Source organism: Antechinus flavipes, chromosome 1 (assembly GCF_016432865.1).
Source record: "Antechinus flavipes isolate AdamAnt ecotype Samford, QLD, Australia chromosome 1, AdamAnt_v2, whole genome shotgun sequence".
NCBI classification, from domain to species: domain Eukaryota; kingdom Metazoa; phylum Chordata; class Mammalia; order Dasyuromorphia; family Dasyuridae; genus Antechinus; species Antechinus flavipes.
In genome coordinates this window covers 225,686,943-225,703,843 of record NC_067398.1, presented here as the reverse complement: position 1 = coordinate 225,703,843, position 16,901 = coordinate 225,686,943, and the positions used below count along the sequence as shown (strand labels likewise).

The window sequence follows — 16,901 nt, the reverse complement described above, 5'->3', positions numbered from 1 at the left end:
ATGTATATACACACATAATTACATATACATATATAATCTCCTCAATTTTATCTTTAAACTACTACCCTGAGCAGATAATAATGTTTTTTAAAGATGGAGAAGATAAAATCCAATTAGACTTTCCCAAAGTATCATAGAAAGGAAAAGGACTGCTGAAACTCTCCCTTCCTCTGTTCCCCACCATTGCCATTGCCATCTGACCAATTTACTCCTCTGATGAGAACTTTATAGATTCTGACTTAATCCTAGAGTACTTACTCCATTTAAATTGAATTGTCTCCTTTCAACAAATAAAACTTCACAATTTTTTTTTTTAAACTGGAGTCATTAATGTAAGTCATAGGAAACACACAAAATGCCCTACTCTTTTTCTCCCTTTATTATGGGCCTCGACTATGGCCCACCACTTCAAACTGAAAGGAATTATTTTAAATAAATACAAGGGGAACTTAGCCCAACTACTAACTAGCTCTAATATGTCTCAGTTTCCTTATCTGTTAAATGCCAGGGGATTGCATCCAGATCTGATATTCTAAACTCCTTTTTATAATACTCCAAACTGCTTTCCTTTAGGAGTTCCTCTTAAGACCATGCTATTTTGAGATCCATTTAGGAAAGTCAGTCAGCTACAAGGTTCCCCAGGGGAAAAATAGAATATTTCCCTAAGATAATAGGATTCTAAGCTAGATAGGACCTTGGAGCACCTCTAATCCAACAGCTATTTTGCAGATTTAGAAATTGGTATCTTTTTTTTCTTTCCATAGACCATAGATACTAATTAATGTTTACAGCATATTTTTTAAAAGATCCGGTACAATTCAATAAAATGCCCTCTGGGTTGAGATGTGCCTTCTCCTGTTTATTAAATGACTAACCTCCTTTTTTTCTCTTGTGTCCCTAGTATCAGTGAGCATCAACAACCTGTACCCTGGCTGCGAAAATGTAAGCGTGAGGAGTCGGAGCATGATGTTTGAACCAGGCCTCACAAAAGGGATGCTTGAAGTCTTTGTGTCTCCTTCCCACCATTCACACTGCTCAGCCGATGACCAATCAACCAAAGCCATAGACATCCAGAACGCCTATCTGAATGGTATGCTCCATTTGTATTTTCTATGAAATGGGGCTATTCTTTCCTAAAGGCTACTGAACCCTTTAACTTTTTTTAAAAGAGGATTTATCTCTAAATTTTAATCTACTATAGAGAGAGATCCCCAAATGTTACCACACTTGGAAGCAATAAGTGAAAAGGCAAAGTACAGCCAAGATTATGGATGAAGTGGGTACTAATAAAGTGGGTACTAATTCCCCAAATGAGGAATATAAAGTTAAGAGATTTAAGGTAACTTGTCCTGAGTCCTACAGCTATATCTGAAACAAGACCCAAATCCAGGTCTTCCCATGTTTTTAGATTCCTCAGCATTTCTTCAGCAGTCTGATACCATAAACTAGTAGTGAACAAATCATTTAACTTTCAGAAGTGTATTTATAGGCCATTTCCAAAATGCAGTCCTTTATCTATTCATGGTCTGTCAGGACCATACTAAGTGCTACCAAGAGATATACATCACATTGTAGGAGATAAATTGCAGAGTTTCAATTAGAAGTTCTACACTTTAGAGTCTATAAAATCATTTGTTGTTGTCATTTTTCAGCATGTTCAATTCTCCATGACCCCATTTGGAGTTTTCTTAGCAAAGATACTGGTGTGATTTGCCATTTCCTTTTCCAGATCATTTAACAGATGAGGAAACTGAGGCAGAGTTAAGTGAATTGCCCAAGGTCACACTGTTAGTAGTTGTCTGAGACCAGATTTGAACTCATGAAAACTAGTCTTCCCAATTCTAGCCCTGGCACTCTATCCACTGTGCTACCTAGCTGCCTCATAAAAACATTAGGAGGCCATTTAACCTCTGGGGCTTTTTTTTTTAACCTAATCACATGGGAATCCTAATAACATTTGTACCAGCTACTTCATAAATTGTTATGAGGAAAGCACTTTACTAACCTTAGAGTATTATATAAGTATAGCTCATTAAGTATACATGTGGTACAATAATAGCAGGTGACACTTATGGAGCATTGTAAGGTATGTAAAGTATTTTATATACATTTGCTCCTTTGATCCTACAGTAAATCTGGGAAATAAATTTCCATCTTATAAAGGAAGAAATTAAGGCTAATTTGCCTGAGGTCACAGAGGTAGAAAATGATTTCAACTCAGATGTTCCTGACTCCCAAGTCTAGCCCTCTATCCCCTATTAACTGTATTTACTGAGTGCTGAAATGACCCATGATTTCATTAGGGTGAATACCTTCAACCAATACAGATTCAGAGAAGCTTTTGCTATTTGAAGATACACAATAGTCTTTATTTCTCTCTCTGCAGGAGTTGGTGATTTCAGCGTATGGGAGTTCTCTGGAAATCCTGTTTATTTCTGCTGCTATGATTATTTTGCAGCAAATGATCCCACTTCAATTCATGTAGTGCTTTTCAGCCTTGAAGAACCTTATGAGATCCAATTAAATCAAGTGATTTTCTGGCTTAGTTTTCTAAAGTCACTTGTCCCTGTTGAAGAACCCATAGGTAATACGTATGTATGTGAATGTTTCTTTGATAATGAGGACGTTGCAATTTCCTGTTTGATGTTAAACTTTTCTTTTTCCATGTGTCTTCTACTGCTCTTGATTCCTAAAGGCATTTAGCATATACGTAGCACTTTTTAAATTCTGTCAGTAGCTTGAACTGACAAATTGTATATTTCTGCATTTCTTTCCATGTTCAGCCTTTCTAATCTCATGTACACTTTGTACTGGATATCTGACAAAACTTTTTTGTTCTCTTAAATGGTTAAAAAAAAATCCACTTGTGGGATTTATTATTTATACTTCTTCAAAAGATCACTTCTTAGTTCTTCTCTCAAGCACAGTTAATGACTGGTCATTTCTCACTATCCTTTGAATTATATTAGTCTTTTTTTTTTTTTTTTAACTTGGAGCTATCATTTGTTTTATAGAATCTAAAAATCTTTGAGATTCCTCTAATATTTCTCAAAAGAGAAAATCCATTAGAATTATAGGGAGCCATACAGTAATACTAAAAAGTAATCCTTGCTACCAGTTTTTTTTTTTTTTTATTCAGTCATATATTTGGCTCTTCCTAGCTTCATTTGAGTTGTTTTTTGACAAAAATGCTGGAGCAGCTTGCCATTTCCTTTTCTAGCTCATTTTACAAATGAGGAAACTAAGGCTCACGGACACATAGCTAGTAAGTATCTAAGACCATATTTGAACTCCAGAAGTTTTCCTGATTCCAAGCCCAGTTGTCTCTTCATTGTACCATGTACCATTATTTGCTGCCAATATCAAATCCCTACTTTATGAGTCAAAGCAGTTGGATTTCCTACCACCAGGGGGCAATGTTCTACTTCAGAATTTCTTTTCTGCAAAACAATGAAATATGTGTGTGGAGTGTTGTGACCTAATTAATATTTTAAAATAAAGATAAGGAATCTTGTATCAAAGACTGCTGACCCAATGGGAAAAGGGGATTATAAAATTTTTTAATGTATTTTATTTCATTTGTCCTCATCTTTATAAGTTTAGAATTGAGGACATAAAAGTCTATTTGGGAAATATAACAAATAACTAAAAAATTAATGTCCATTTCATTAGATGGAGAGAAGAGGAAAGAAGGAAAAAGACAGACAAAGACATACAAAAGTAACAGAAAGACAAGTAGGGATACACATATATGGACATACTGGAAGAAAAACAGAAACAAATACATGAAGAAGAGAGAATTTTATGGAGTAACATCTCCATCTTATGGCTATTTAGGATATTACCTCTAAAGACTTTTTCTTACATAGTCCATATTTAAAATGATCTGTATTATTAAAACCTACTCATTCATTTAGAATTTTAATATTTGCAAAGTGTTTTCTTTTCGCATTTGATATTAATTCTTGGATTTTTGTCTCAATATCTAAAATGGAATTAAATTAATTGGCCAGATAGAGCCTAATAATTACTACATTTTCCCATCTAACAAATACAAAATAAAAGTGAGTCATCCTTCTTTCGTTAGTTCTGCCATAGAAAAATGAAAGAGCATTCAAGTTTGAAAGTAGAGACCAATTTAACAAAATCAGATTGTCTAAATGTTATTACTAAGGACAGGGAATGAAATGGAATTTAAAAATCCCTTTTGTTTCTTTACCTAAAGGGAGAGCCATTCTTCACCAATAAAATCTCTGTAAAATCCCATTCTTGTAAGAAACTTGTAAGTTTAAAAAGCTATAGGAGTATAGTAGTAGGTTTAAATTTTTTAATGTATGTGTAGTATTATGATCTCATTCATATTGCCATATTGTGTCTTTCTCTTTCTCATTCTTTTTCATGGTATCTTCCAGGCTTTCCTACTTAAACTCTCCCCTAGGTGAGAGTTCATTGTTTGTGTAAGTACTGTACAGTTACATTCATACCAAAGTATGAATGTTGTGGACCATTTATCATCATTGTCATTTCTGTAGTATTATGGGGTATCCAAAGAACTTTTCATAGATCTTTTAAAAAGAATCATCATTGGTGGTTACATCTCCTTCCAAAAGATACATAGTCACAGAGATATATAGTATCCAAAAGAGTAGCATTTCTTGAAATAAAATCTTATTGGACTGGTCATGGGAAAGAGTAATTAGAATTAGTTCCATCCTTGTTGCTTCCATGTCCAGGGTGAGGGCAATATTCTGAAAAGGGTCCATAGATAATATTAGGACAATCAGTTTGCCATCTTTGAGGTCCACAGACATAATTGTAAGTTCTCTTAGTTTATTTTCCTGCCTACACTTGGGAAGATCTGGAATGTTACCTATTTATGAAATGAATTCTGGTATAGCTAAATATGGAAAAAGAAAGAGCATGAGGAATAAATGTTTTCTTCCTAAAATTTTATTGTTTTTTCCCCCCTCTACCAGCTTTTGGCGGCAGGCTAAAAAACCCACTTCGAGTAGTCCTGGTGGCCACCCATGCTGACATCATGAATGTTCCCCGACCCGCTGGAGGTGAATTTGGTTATGATAAAGATATGTCACTGCTGAAAGAAATTAGGAACAGGTAAGAAGCCATGTTTTCACGACAGCCTCAAATATGTATTTGCTCTAAAGCAAACATTATTTACAGGAGAAACAAAATCAAAAAGACTCATTGAGTCAATCTTTTTCTGGGGAGCAAGGAAGTAGAGGGGAAGGGGCTGTGTTTTCCTATCTCACTCAGGCTAAAAGTTCAGCAACCACTCACAAGCTTAGTTCTATTACTGTTTAGCATGGGAGTACCTGCTTTGGTTTTTTGGTTTGTTTGTTTTTTGTTTTGCCTGGATGGGTTTGTCCCTTCTTCAGCAACCTTATTGGCATTTACTATATTCTTGGCAGATGAAGTAGTCATCCAATTGGCTTAACACACTGTAGTTTAAGAACTCCTAAGTGCAAAAGATGCATTAGCCTCAGCCTCCCCCAATTTCAGGAAAAGCAGGTGTGTTCTATCACACCAAGTCCCTTCATCTATACTTAGCTACACTGTTTCTTGGGTGTGTGTAAGAAGGGATCGGGGTGTTTCTTCAAAGCTTTATACTTATATACTTTATATAGCTCCTAGAGCTTAGAGTTGATATAATCATTCTGAGAATTTACTTTGTTGAGCATCCTCTGACCATAAGGAGGAAAATTTTACTCAGGACTGAAAAGGACTGCCAAGGCTCATCCAATCTATCCCTGTATTCATTTTAACTATGCAGTAAAGTTATTCTTCCACATCACAACTTTCCTCTGTTATGTTTTCAATATATCACAGATTGGCATAAGAGATTAACTGGAAATTTGAGGGGTTTTGCAGAAGCTACAGATGATATACAGAGGCCAGAAGATACCAGAGAAAAAGTTTAGATATTCAGAAATATGTAATATGTATGTATAGTATTATGTAATATCAACATATTTTAAGTTTTATTACCATAAATATACCCAAATTTTACAATAAGGCACTGTAAATATTCCATGAAAGAAAAAGGTAAAATTCAGATTTTTTCTCTGGTAAGAAAGAAGGACCAAAAAATTTTGCACAGATTTTCCAAATCGCAGAGGCACTGCACTCTAATCTCCATGATGTGAAAGGGATAATTGTACTTCTCTTCAAGACATCTAGAACAAAATAATTTTCTATCCATTTTTCTCCTATCTCTTTCTCTTAGATTTGGGAATGATCTTCAAATTTCTGACAAGCTTTTTGTTTTGGATGCTGGTGCTTCTGGATCTAAAGACATGAAACTATTACGAAATCATTTGCAAGATATAAGAAGTCAGATTGTTTCTGTAAGTAGGAACTCCTATGAAGACTCTTGCCTCTTTAAGTTAGAACTCAAATTTCTAAGAAAATATTTTATGATAGATTCCAATTTAATACCTTCCTACATAGCTCTACTGAAATGTGAACCCCTCTTTTTATCCCTTCTTGATTTTTAATTCAGTAGATCAATTAAATAAATATTTATTGGGGCAACTAGGTGGTGCAGTGGATAGAGCACCAGCCCTGAAGTCAGGAGGACCTGAGTTCAAATTTGACCTCAAACATTTAACATTTCTTAGCTGTGTAACCCTGGGCAAGTAATTGCCTCAGCAGGAGAAAAATAAATAAATAAACAAATACTTATTAAATATTTATGAAAATGTCAAAAGCATTTATGAAGCTGGGCATTGCTAAGGAAATACAAATATAATAAGCTGAAAGAACAGTTCCTTTATAATAGCACACATTGAATGTTTACTGATTAATTTATTTTAATGGGTTAAGATAAAAAAAAAATGAGGAAGTAAAGCATTGTGCAGGGGTTCTCAAACTTTTTAAATAGGGGGCCAATTCACTGTCCTTCAGAGTGTTGGAGGGCCGGACTATAGTAAAAACAAAAACTTTGTTTTGTGGGCCTTTAAATAAAGAAAGTTCATAGCCCTGGGTGAGGGAGATAAACGTCCTCAGCTGCTGCATCTGGCCCGCAGGCCATACTTTGAGGACTCCTGTTTTAGATTCTGGGGCAAGAAAAGCAAAAATAAAGTCCCCAATCTCAAGGACCTTGAATTCTACTGGGAAAAACACCTGTGCATAAGAATAGAGTGGTATGTTAGATAAAGACTTGGACCTGGAATCAGATCTGAATTCGAATCTAGTAGCATTCACTAAATAGCTTTATAACTCTGGATGAATAATTTAGCTTCCATCAGCTTCAGTTTCCTTGACTCTGAAATGAGCATAATGATAGCTTCCTCCCACATTTGTTTTAGGTCAAAACAAGATATTTGCTTTGCAAACTTTAAAGAATTACATAAATGCTAGCTATTATTATTGGCTATAATATTTGAAATACATATATAATAAATGCAAAATAATTTCATGAAGAGGGATAGAAAATAATAATAATTAGGAAGCGCAAAGGGAGCATTAGAAAAGGCCCATAAAGAAGATGGCACATGAGCAATGCATAAAAGAAAGCTAAAAAATAGAGGTGAGGAGTGAGTACATTTGGGATGAGAAGAACTTACAAAGTTAAAGAGAAGGAAGACCATATATGGGGCAACTAATTAACACAGTGAATAGAACACTGAACCTGGAGTCAGGAAGACCAAACTTCAAATCCAGCTTTAGACACTAATTAATTACTTTGTGACCCTGGGCAAATCACTTAATCCTGTTTGCCTCAGTTTCTTCATCTGTAAAATGGGCTGAAGAAGGAAATGGCAAACTACTCCAGTATCTTTGCCAAGAAAACTCCAAAAGAGATCATAGGGATTGAACATGACTGAAAATGACTAAACAACAAGCCAGTTTGAGATCAGTCTAGAAAGGTAAGTTAAAGTCAGATTTATAGGGGGTTAAATATTATACATGGAAATTATATTTTTATCCTAAAAGCAATAAGGAGCTTTTGAAGGTTCTTGAGTCATCACAACCTTTTCTTAGGAAGATTAAAGTTTGCAAAGCATTTTACATATATTATCTCATTTAATCCTCCCAACAACTCTGGAAGGTAGATGCTATCATTATCCTCATTTTACACATTTGGAAACTGAACATAAGTGAGATTAAGTGACTTGTTCCAGAGTCACTCAGTAAATAACTATCTGAGGTTTGTATTTAAGTCTTTTTTTTTAATTATAGTTTTTTATATACAAAACATATGTATGGGTAATTTTTCAACATTGATCCTTGCAAAAACTTTTTTCAACTTTTCCCCTCTTTCCCTTCACTCCCTCTCCTAGATGTCAGATAGTCCCATACATGTTAAATATGTTAAAATATATGTTAAATACAATATATGTATACATAATTTGTATTCAAGTCTTTATTCCAAATCCAATATTTTAAACCTCTGCATCATTTAACTATACTCAAATAAGGATTTCTTTTAATTTCCAAGGAAAATAGACTTTAAATGTAGAAGTGTTTCTTCATAACAATTGTTTGTTAAACCATCCAGCCATTAAATCATTTGTATATAAACTGTGGATTGTTCTGTAACCTGCCACAATTCTATATGTAGCACGTGCTCTGCAGATGCTGTCACAAGGCTGCTGCATCTCCCTTATAGCCTTGAATGATGGGAAACAGCTTTTCTCTTACTTTAACTCTTGAGCAACCACCAGGGCACTTTCACCCACTGATTATCAATTGATGTCCACCACTTGATCATATTTAATTAGCACTTTTTAAGATGGTATATAATAAGAATGATACAAGACATTCCTCCTAAAAGTTTGTGACACATTTTCCCATGAGTATAGAGGGAGTTTTAGAGAAATTGGGCTCAAACTTGGGAAGCACTTGTAATAAAGGCGTAATTCATAGCTGCTAAAAATCTTTTTCTAGAGCCCACTTAGATATGATGTAGCTTTTTTTGTAGAACCTTAAATTGTTTTTTCCTCACTGAGTCCAAATTATGTTTGGCTACTAAGGCAGGCACTTTGTTATTGTTATTGTACTGCCCAACAGCCATTGTCGTTCTGGAGACACTACTAGAATGCTTAGGGGGAAAAAAATCCAAATTCTCTGATCATCTGAAGTTCACAAAGTTGTCTTCTGGTCATTGGAATGGGAAAGAAAGGTCAAAGTAATGTTCCCACCCCTACCCCAACTCCCTGTCAAGAAATTCCTCCTCAAGGATATGAAAGGCCAGGTGATAGAAACCCCCTGACTCCCAGACTCCCAAATCTCTTCTGGTCCATCATTTTATAGATAACTCATTGAGTATGATTAATTGATCCAAACATTTTACCTGTGCACCATCACTTAAATTCATCCAATAAGTTTCAAGGATAACTAAAATTGATAGAAGACTTTTTTTATACTTAGTCTAAAGCCTTTGATTCAATAGAGAAATGTTCTTATCTCATTAAGATATCAGGACATTTCATTGTTGATCCTGATTTTAAGTGGGGTTGAGTGATTTGATTAACTCAATCAATCCAGCCAGAACAGTAAGAATTCACAGCTCATCCAATGAGCACCCCAGTATACATAGGGATGAGGGGAGACCATTAAGTGTTAATCTCCATTTGTTGTTCATAAAATCTACTTCTGGGAATATAGGTGAAAAGAGATATTTAGCCTCTCTGTGAATTCCACAAATTAACTGACAATCTCCTCACTAATTTTGTGTTTTGTTTGCTTAATTTTTTGTTTAAAGTTTGTGTCTTGTAAGGAACATTTCTTAGTAGACATAAAACATAAGATATCAAAAGAAAATTCAAATTCTTTTCCCCATGTGCATTCTGTAAACATATGGTCTGTTTGTATAAAATATTTGCTTACGTACTGGGGGAAATAAAGACTTTAGAAATTAAAAAGTCTAATTTCATGGAATATTAGGGGGTTGAGACGTAAAGGCAGCAGCAATAAACAAAATCATATGCCAAGGACATTAGTGAGTTGCAAGACAAAATACTACATGAAGCCCAAGGTGGGTATTCTTGTAAGAAATTGCATTTTAGTTCATTTATAACAGATAAATGTGAATTCAACCAGTGCAAAAGAAGCAAAGATGTCCTTGGTTTAGAGAGGCAAAAAGAACCATGGTTAATTTTGTTTGATATTCTTTCTATGGAAAACACTGACTGAGTATGGGATGGCAGTATTAGGAAAGCTAGAAAGTTAAGATGGTACAAGATTCTAGGAGATCATGAATGTCCAAGAAGAGAATTTGAACTTTACTTAGGAGATAGAGTGACATGACCATATCAATGCGTTAGTAACATTATTCTCTTAACAATATGAAAGGCAGATTAGAGGGAGTAAGGAGAAGAGACAGGAAGATTGTTATAGTTTTAATGCATTATATATTATTGGAGTTTTTTTTCATTGTGGTTAGTTATACAACTCTACAAGTTTCATTTTCTATAGATGATTGAACAGTGAATGCCAAGTATTTTGAAATAGATATAACTGAAAATATCCTACATCCTACGAGAAGTGCTAGCCTTCATTTGGAGGAAATTTACCATTATTGTATAGGGAACCACACTTACTCACTCACATTTCCTGTTTCATTGCCCATAAAGTTATCATTTTTTTTTTCTGTCATTGAGCAAATAAGTGAAGTAAACCTGCTCACTCAACACTTATTGTATGAATGAGTCCACATTTGCATGCATTTCTATTACTCTGCCTGAAAAATCTTAACAGATATTCAATGAGCTGCTACTCATTTACATAAAGTGGTAGAAATGAAAACTTTCAGCAGAATTTTTGACAGATATAAAAAAAAATAGATGACTGGATTTTGATTAGAGTGGGTATTGAAAATTGCAGAGTACTCACTTTAAAGAAGTAAGTGGCAAAAACAAATATCATTAAAATTGTACCTTCAACAGCTCCCAGACTCTTTTGCAGCGGTGAAAGATCCACTAGTATGGAATATTGCATATGCTATATCAGCTTTTTTCAATATACTCATTGGTTCTTCTGATACTTTTTTCTATTCCTCTCATTTTTTTTTTAAAAACAATTCTCATAGAAAGATCTAAAAGGAGGGAGGGAGAAAATTAAGCCACATGAAAATAAAAGATTAATTTTTAAAACCTTAAAAGAAAATATATATTCAGTATGTAAACAATAACTAGTTACACAAATGGATGTTCATTAGGTTTGCCCCCCAATGACGCATCTGTGTGAGAAGATCATCTCCACTCTGCCCTCCTGGAGAAAACTGAATGGGCCAAACCAGCTGATGTCTCTTCAACAGTTTGTATTTGATGTGCAAGACCAACTGAACCCACTTGCAAATGAAGAGGATTTAAGGCATATTGCTCAGCAGCTCCACAGCACAGGAGAAGTAAGTAGTCCATAGCACAGTGATTAAAGAAGTTGAAGAAGCCATTACTTTTCTCCTCTGTCATGTTTGTTTGTTTTTCTTGAAAAGTCTGTACTTGGAAGTTTGGGAAGGGGATAATTTCTTCACACTTTGAAAAAAGGTCCTGGTTATAGAATGATGAGCATGAGGATGGACAGAACCTAGAGGAGGAAGGAAAAGAAAGAGAGAGAATATGTATTTTATATGTAATATATAAATAATAAATGTTTATGAAGTCATATGTATGTTTATAATAATAAAGCATTTGTATAACATTAATATTATTTAATAGGTATTTGTTGTTTATATAAATATTTATTACATAAAAGTAAAAATTGTACCAGTAAATAAAAAGAAAAATTCCTTTGGAAATATAAATGGAAAACTCAAAGAAATTTTTCTCACTTATGTTGCTCTAATGTTTTCATTTTTCTGAGATTTTGCTCATATTCTACTTAATAGAATATGTTATAATTTTATAATAATAACATAAACTTAACTGATTTTTTAATTAAGCAAATTCACATGAAAGTGCTTGTATTGGTGATTTTTTTAAAAACGCGTTTGCTCTTTGTTATAGTGCAAAACAACTTGCAGTGGGCTACTGGCCTCTATCCCAATCTAATTATGAGCTTGCCTCATTATCTCTTACTCTCAAAACATAGCCTTTTGTCCTTCTCTACATAATTTTACTGCTTGTTGTAGATTCAGTAGTTAAATGTTTGATGGGGCCTAAATTCACCTCCTCCAGGAACTATATATTTTCACGGAGCTACTAAAAGGGCTGATACCTTGGAGAAAATGTTATCCCTTTGACCACATTACCTGAACTCCCATTCAAGACCAAAGCCCAAAGACTTTGTATGGCAGAGAAATTATAAGATAAGAAGCAATGCACCGTAATGATAGTTTTAAAGGATATCATTTATGTTCTAGAACACTTGAACAATCTTGACCTAACAACTACAACTCCTTCAGAAAGAATTTGTAACTAAAAAGGCACTGGAAATGACAAGTTACTTTTGGTCTTAAATTACTTTAGGTAATAATATTTGCAACTTAGATTGTCTAGTTCTGGTTGTAGCATTGCTCTATTTCCAAAAAATCATTTATCTATAATTATCAATATGAGAGGCAGTTTAATGATTAATTCTTGTACATGAAGTACATGACTAATTCTTGGAGCATACCATTATGAATGTTTATATAGTACTTTATGAATTTTTAGGAATTTTATGAATGCCATGTGAATGTTTATAAAATGCTTTCAGATTTGCAAAGCACTTTTCTTTTTGTCATTTGATTCTTCCCTTTACAATCACACAAGGGAACTCTAGCTTAGGTTTGCCAATAATAATAATTGAGATCAGTGATGGTTACACAGCTAATATCTGAGACACGATCTGAATTCATGTATCTTTCCAGGTTCACAACAAAGTTTTTCCTACGTGCTATCTGTCTTTTAGACTCCTTTCTAATTCAGAATATAGCACAGCTGGTTTGACATTCCCCTCATTCTTGTTACTACACTGAGCAAATTAAGACCACAAAAGAAGTGAAATCTTCAGTTCAGTAATAGTGACTTCATTCAAGTCTGCCTTTGTGTGTGTCTGTGCCCTTTTAAGCCTTTTTTTGTGGCATAAATTTCTTTTGCAGTCTAGTAAAACTCACAGACCCATTCTCAAAATAATGTTTTTAAACACAAAGTTAAATACAGAAGATTACAAGAAACTGATTGTTTTTGAAATATAGTTATGGGGGACTTTTTTTTTCAAGTTCTGGAACCCAGGTTAAGAAGTCCTGGTGGTTGGTGTAGTTTTATTCTGTACTTTTGCTAACCCAACCCATTCCCAGGCAAAGGATTTCTAGTCTTATAAAGAGGAAAGAAAGCTATTAATGATAGTACTGATGTCATAGTGGCTTTTACATTATTTATCAAATGTCTTGTGAACTGACATGATTGCTTCATAACACAGCCCAGCATTGTGACCCAAGGAGTCACAGTGCTATAGCTGATTTCTCAACTCTGATCTTAAGGAAAGGAGAAAATGATCTGCATGTTTTGAAATTGGGATTTTTTTTTTTTAGGAAAATTTCCCAAAGTTTCAGGGGATTAATTTAGAATATTAAATCCAAATCCTAGAGAATTCAACAAGGGAATTCAATTAAGTTCTTTTTGTTACTTCTGATTACAAAAAAAAAAAAAAAAATTTCAGGAAGGAGGATAAAATAAAACAGTACTGTCCTATTAATAGCCAGTAATAAAAATTGAAAGTTAATTACGTTTCAAAGCCTGTCCTCTCCCATTTTTAATGATAGCATCAAGAAAAAAGAAAGATTCAAAAATATTTATTTAAGAACTAAATTTCAAATTAGCCTTTTCCAACAACTACAAAGATCCTGGTGCTATCTGTAGAATATTATAACTTAAAGAGATGCACAATTGATTTTATCATAAACAAATGACAGAACCCAAGGATGTATAAAGCAATCAAAATTTCTGTGGGTGAGCAAGTAAATGATATATACCTGCTTGATCAACATCTGTCTCATGATTGAGTCTAAATCTGCAAGGTATCTTGATGCCTAAACCTAAATGATCATGTGAGAGATATTCAAGGAACTATTATTCATTTATGTTAAGGAGTGAGAATAAAATTCTCAGTAGAAATTTATGTTAGAGATAGAAGAAAGAACTTGAATATTATATATAAGCTACCAGAGAAATATCAGCTTAAGTCTCTTCAGTTTTTTCCAGACAGATAAAGTACTCATGTAAATGAGTCATTGAAGGGCAATCCTAGTGAATATAATAAAGAGATCAATATCTCATGAGTGAAAAGCAAGAGTAAGCTAATAACAGGTTAGAGATTCAGGATAGAAATTTTCTCTGTTCCATAGCAAAGAGCAAAATGACTTTCTTTTTTATCACTGATACAAGGAATCCTAATGTAACAAACAAACAACAACAAAAAAAAAAAAAAAAAAAACTTTATTTCCCAGTAAATGACTACTCCTTGTTTCCCTCTGGCAGATTAACATAATGCAGAGTGAGACTGTACAAGACGTCATACTCCTGGACCCACGATGGCTCTGCACCAATGTTTTGGGAAAGCTCCTCTCTGTGGAGACCCCCAAAGCCCTACATCATTATAGGGGGCGATACACCATGGAGGACATTCAGCGTCTAGTACCAGACAGTGATGTGGAAGAATTAATCCAGATCCTGGATGCCATGGACATCTGTGCCCGAGATCTGAGTAGTGGGACCATGGTGGATATCCCAGCCCTCATCAAGACTGACAACTTGCACCGGTCCTGGACTGATGAAGAAGACGAAGTGATGATATATGGAGGAGTCCGAATTGTCCCAGTGGAGCACCTTACCCCTTTCCCTTGTGGGATCTTTCACAAGGTACAGGTGAACCTGTGTCGGTGGATTCACCAACAGAGCACCGAAGGGGATGCAGACATCCGCCTGTGGGTGAATGGCTCCAAAATCGCCCACCGCGGGGCCGAGTTGCTCGTTCTACTGGTCAACCATGGACAGGGCATTGAGGTTCAGGTTAGGGGATTGGAAACTGAGAAGATCAAATGTTGCCTCCTTCTCGATTCTGTGTGTAGTACCATTGAGAATGTCATGACCACCACTTTACCGGGTCTGTTGACAGTGAAACATTATCTAAGTCCCCAGCAACTGAGGGAACATCATGAGCCTGTCATGATTTACCAGCCACGGGACTTTTTCCGAGCACAGACGTTGAAAGAGACCTCATTGACTAATACCATGGGGGGCTATAAGGAAAGTTTCAGTAGCATTATGTGCTTTGGGTGTCTTGATGTCTATTCTCAGGGTAGTCTTGGAATGGACATTCATGCTTCAGATTTGAATCTCCTGACTCGGAGAAAACTGAGTCGCCTGTTGGACCCACCTGATCCTATGGGGAAGGACTGGTGCCTTCTTGCCATGAATCTGGGTCTCCCTGAACTTGTGGCAAAGTATAATAATGGAACTCATAAGGATTTCCTTCCAAGCCCAGTCCACGCTCTCCTCCGGGAATGGTGCAACTATCCTGACAGCACTGTGGGCATCCTTATGTCCAAGCTGAGAGAACTCGGCCGCCGGGATGCAGCCGACTTTTTGCTGAGGGCATCCTCTGTGTTCAAAATAAACCTAGATGCCAATGGCCAAGAAGCCTATGCCTCAAGCTGTAATAGTGGAACATCTTATAATTCAATTAGCTCAGTTGTGTCACGATGAAGACAGCCATAGGGGTGGGTAGAATCTCTTCCAATTGCAGAAGCAAGAGGGGCACAGTATCACAATGGATTCTGGATGTACTCATTTATATGCTTATATACAATCTTATTCCCCACTGTCTCCTTTCCCCTTTGCCTCATCCATTGCTTCCCTCTCTCACCATGCATTCTGTTTTATGTGAATAATAGCAAACTGTTGCTTTTACTTTGGCCGTTAAAGAAAAAAAAAACTGGTCTACTTTCAGTGTTTTCAATTCCATATCTGGTCCACCAATGTACTGCTTCCTATTGCTAATTAAATCAGAATATCCAACTTTTCAGTGAATTTTTTTAAAAATTATCATGTTGACTTTTTTTTTTAATGTGCATGTATCAAAAAAAAATGTGGTTTTCTTATGCCAGTTTTGTTCCTTAAATCATCTCCTTGGCTTGATTTTTTTTTTTTATAAACCATAAACTGTTTAATACTAAGCAGTTTGTGGTCAGTATAGCATAACCCCACTATATAATTTATAAATAGGAATTTTGTGAGTGCCTTTTGCAGAAGAGGATATGTTTGGAAATCATCAAAGCTGACCAGGAATTGTCATAAAGAAAATGCTACCTCTTTGTCCCTAACTGCATGCTAATCATTGAAAGTGGTGCTTCACCTCTGGTTTCTCCAGTTTTGAAGTGGATTTTTTTTTCTTTGTTTGTTTTTACAATAAACAGGAGAGAGGGGGAAAAAAATCCTTTCCTAGGAAAGTTTTATGTACGACACCTGTTGCTACACAAAGTTGTGCATTATCAATTTTACTTTTGTTGAAACTCAATGTAAAGTTCCCCATGAGTCTCTAAATTGTCAGTTTCATTATTTCCTCTCATCTCAGGTAAAAGGTCCATACAGTTATAGGATAAGCACAACCTGTGTAAAGATATCACAGTGATATTCTATAGCTGTCCATGATGCATAGCGGATGGTTTTCAACATTCAAGCCCTAATTTGCTTATTTCCAGTACTTGAAATGTGAACAACAAAAACAATAAAGGAAATATTCCTGCAGTGATTTTAAATTGTGGATACATAGCTTTTAAATTAATATGAAGAACATGTCCTATTCTGTTCTGAGAAGCATGTGATGTTAATTAATGGCACAATATGTGTATATACATATATATATGCAATATGTGTATATATATATCAATACAGGTATTTTTTTCTTAAACTTAAAAATGTAGTAAATTTTAAATTTTGTTTTTATTTTGTCTTAAG

At 35.0% G+C, this 16,901-nt stretch overlaps 1 protein-coding gene across 2 annotated transcripts in view; it reads left to right on the top strand.

The window, feature by feature from the left end:
* Positions 1 to 16,695, top strand: part of DAPK1 (death associated protein kinase 1) — a 224,008-nt gene extending 207,313 nt beyond the window's left edge. For both annotated transcript variants that reach the window (XM_051996986.1, XM_051996995.1), the window contains 6 exons: positions 902 to 1,090; positions 2,387 to 2,584; positions 4,977 to 5,115; positions 6,245 to 6,365; positions 11,183 to 11,371; positions 14,424 to 16,695. In XM_051996986.1, coding sequence (XP_051852946.1) covers positions 902 to 1,090; positions 2,387 to 2,584; positions 4,977 to 5,115; positions 6,245 to 6,365; positions 11,183 to 11,371; positions 14,424 to 15,650 — 2,063 coding nt within the window. In that variant the 3' untranslated portion in view covers positions 15,651 to 16,695. The remainder of the gene's footprint in view (positions 1 to 901; positions 1,091 to 2,386; positions 2,585 to 4,976; positions 5,116 to 6,244; positions 6,366 to 11,182; positions 11,372 to 14,423) is intronic.
* The last annotated feature ends 206 nt before the right edge of the window (positions 16,696 to 16,901 follow it).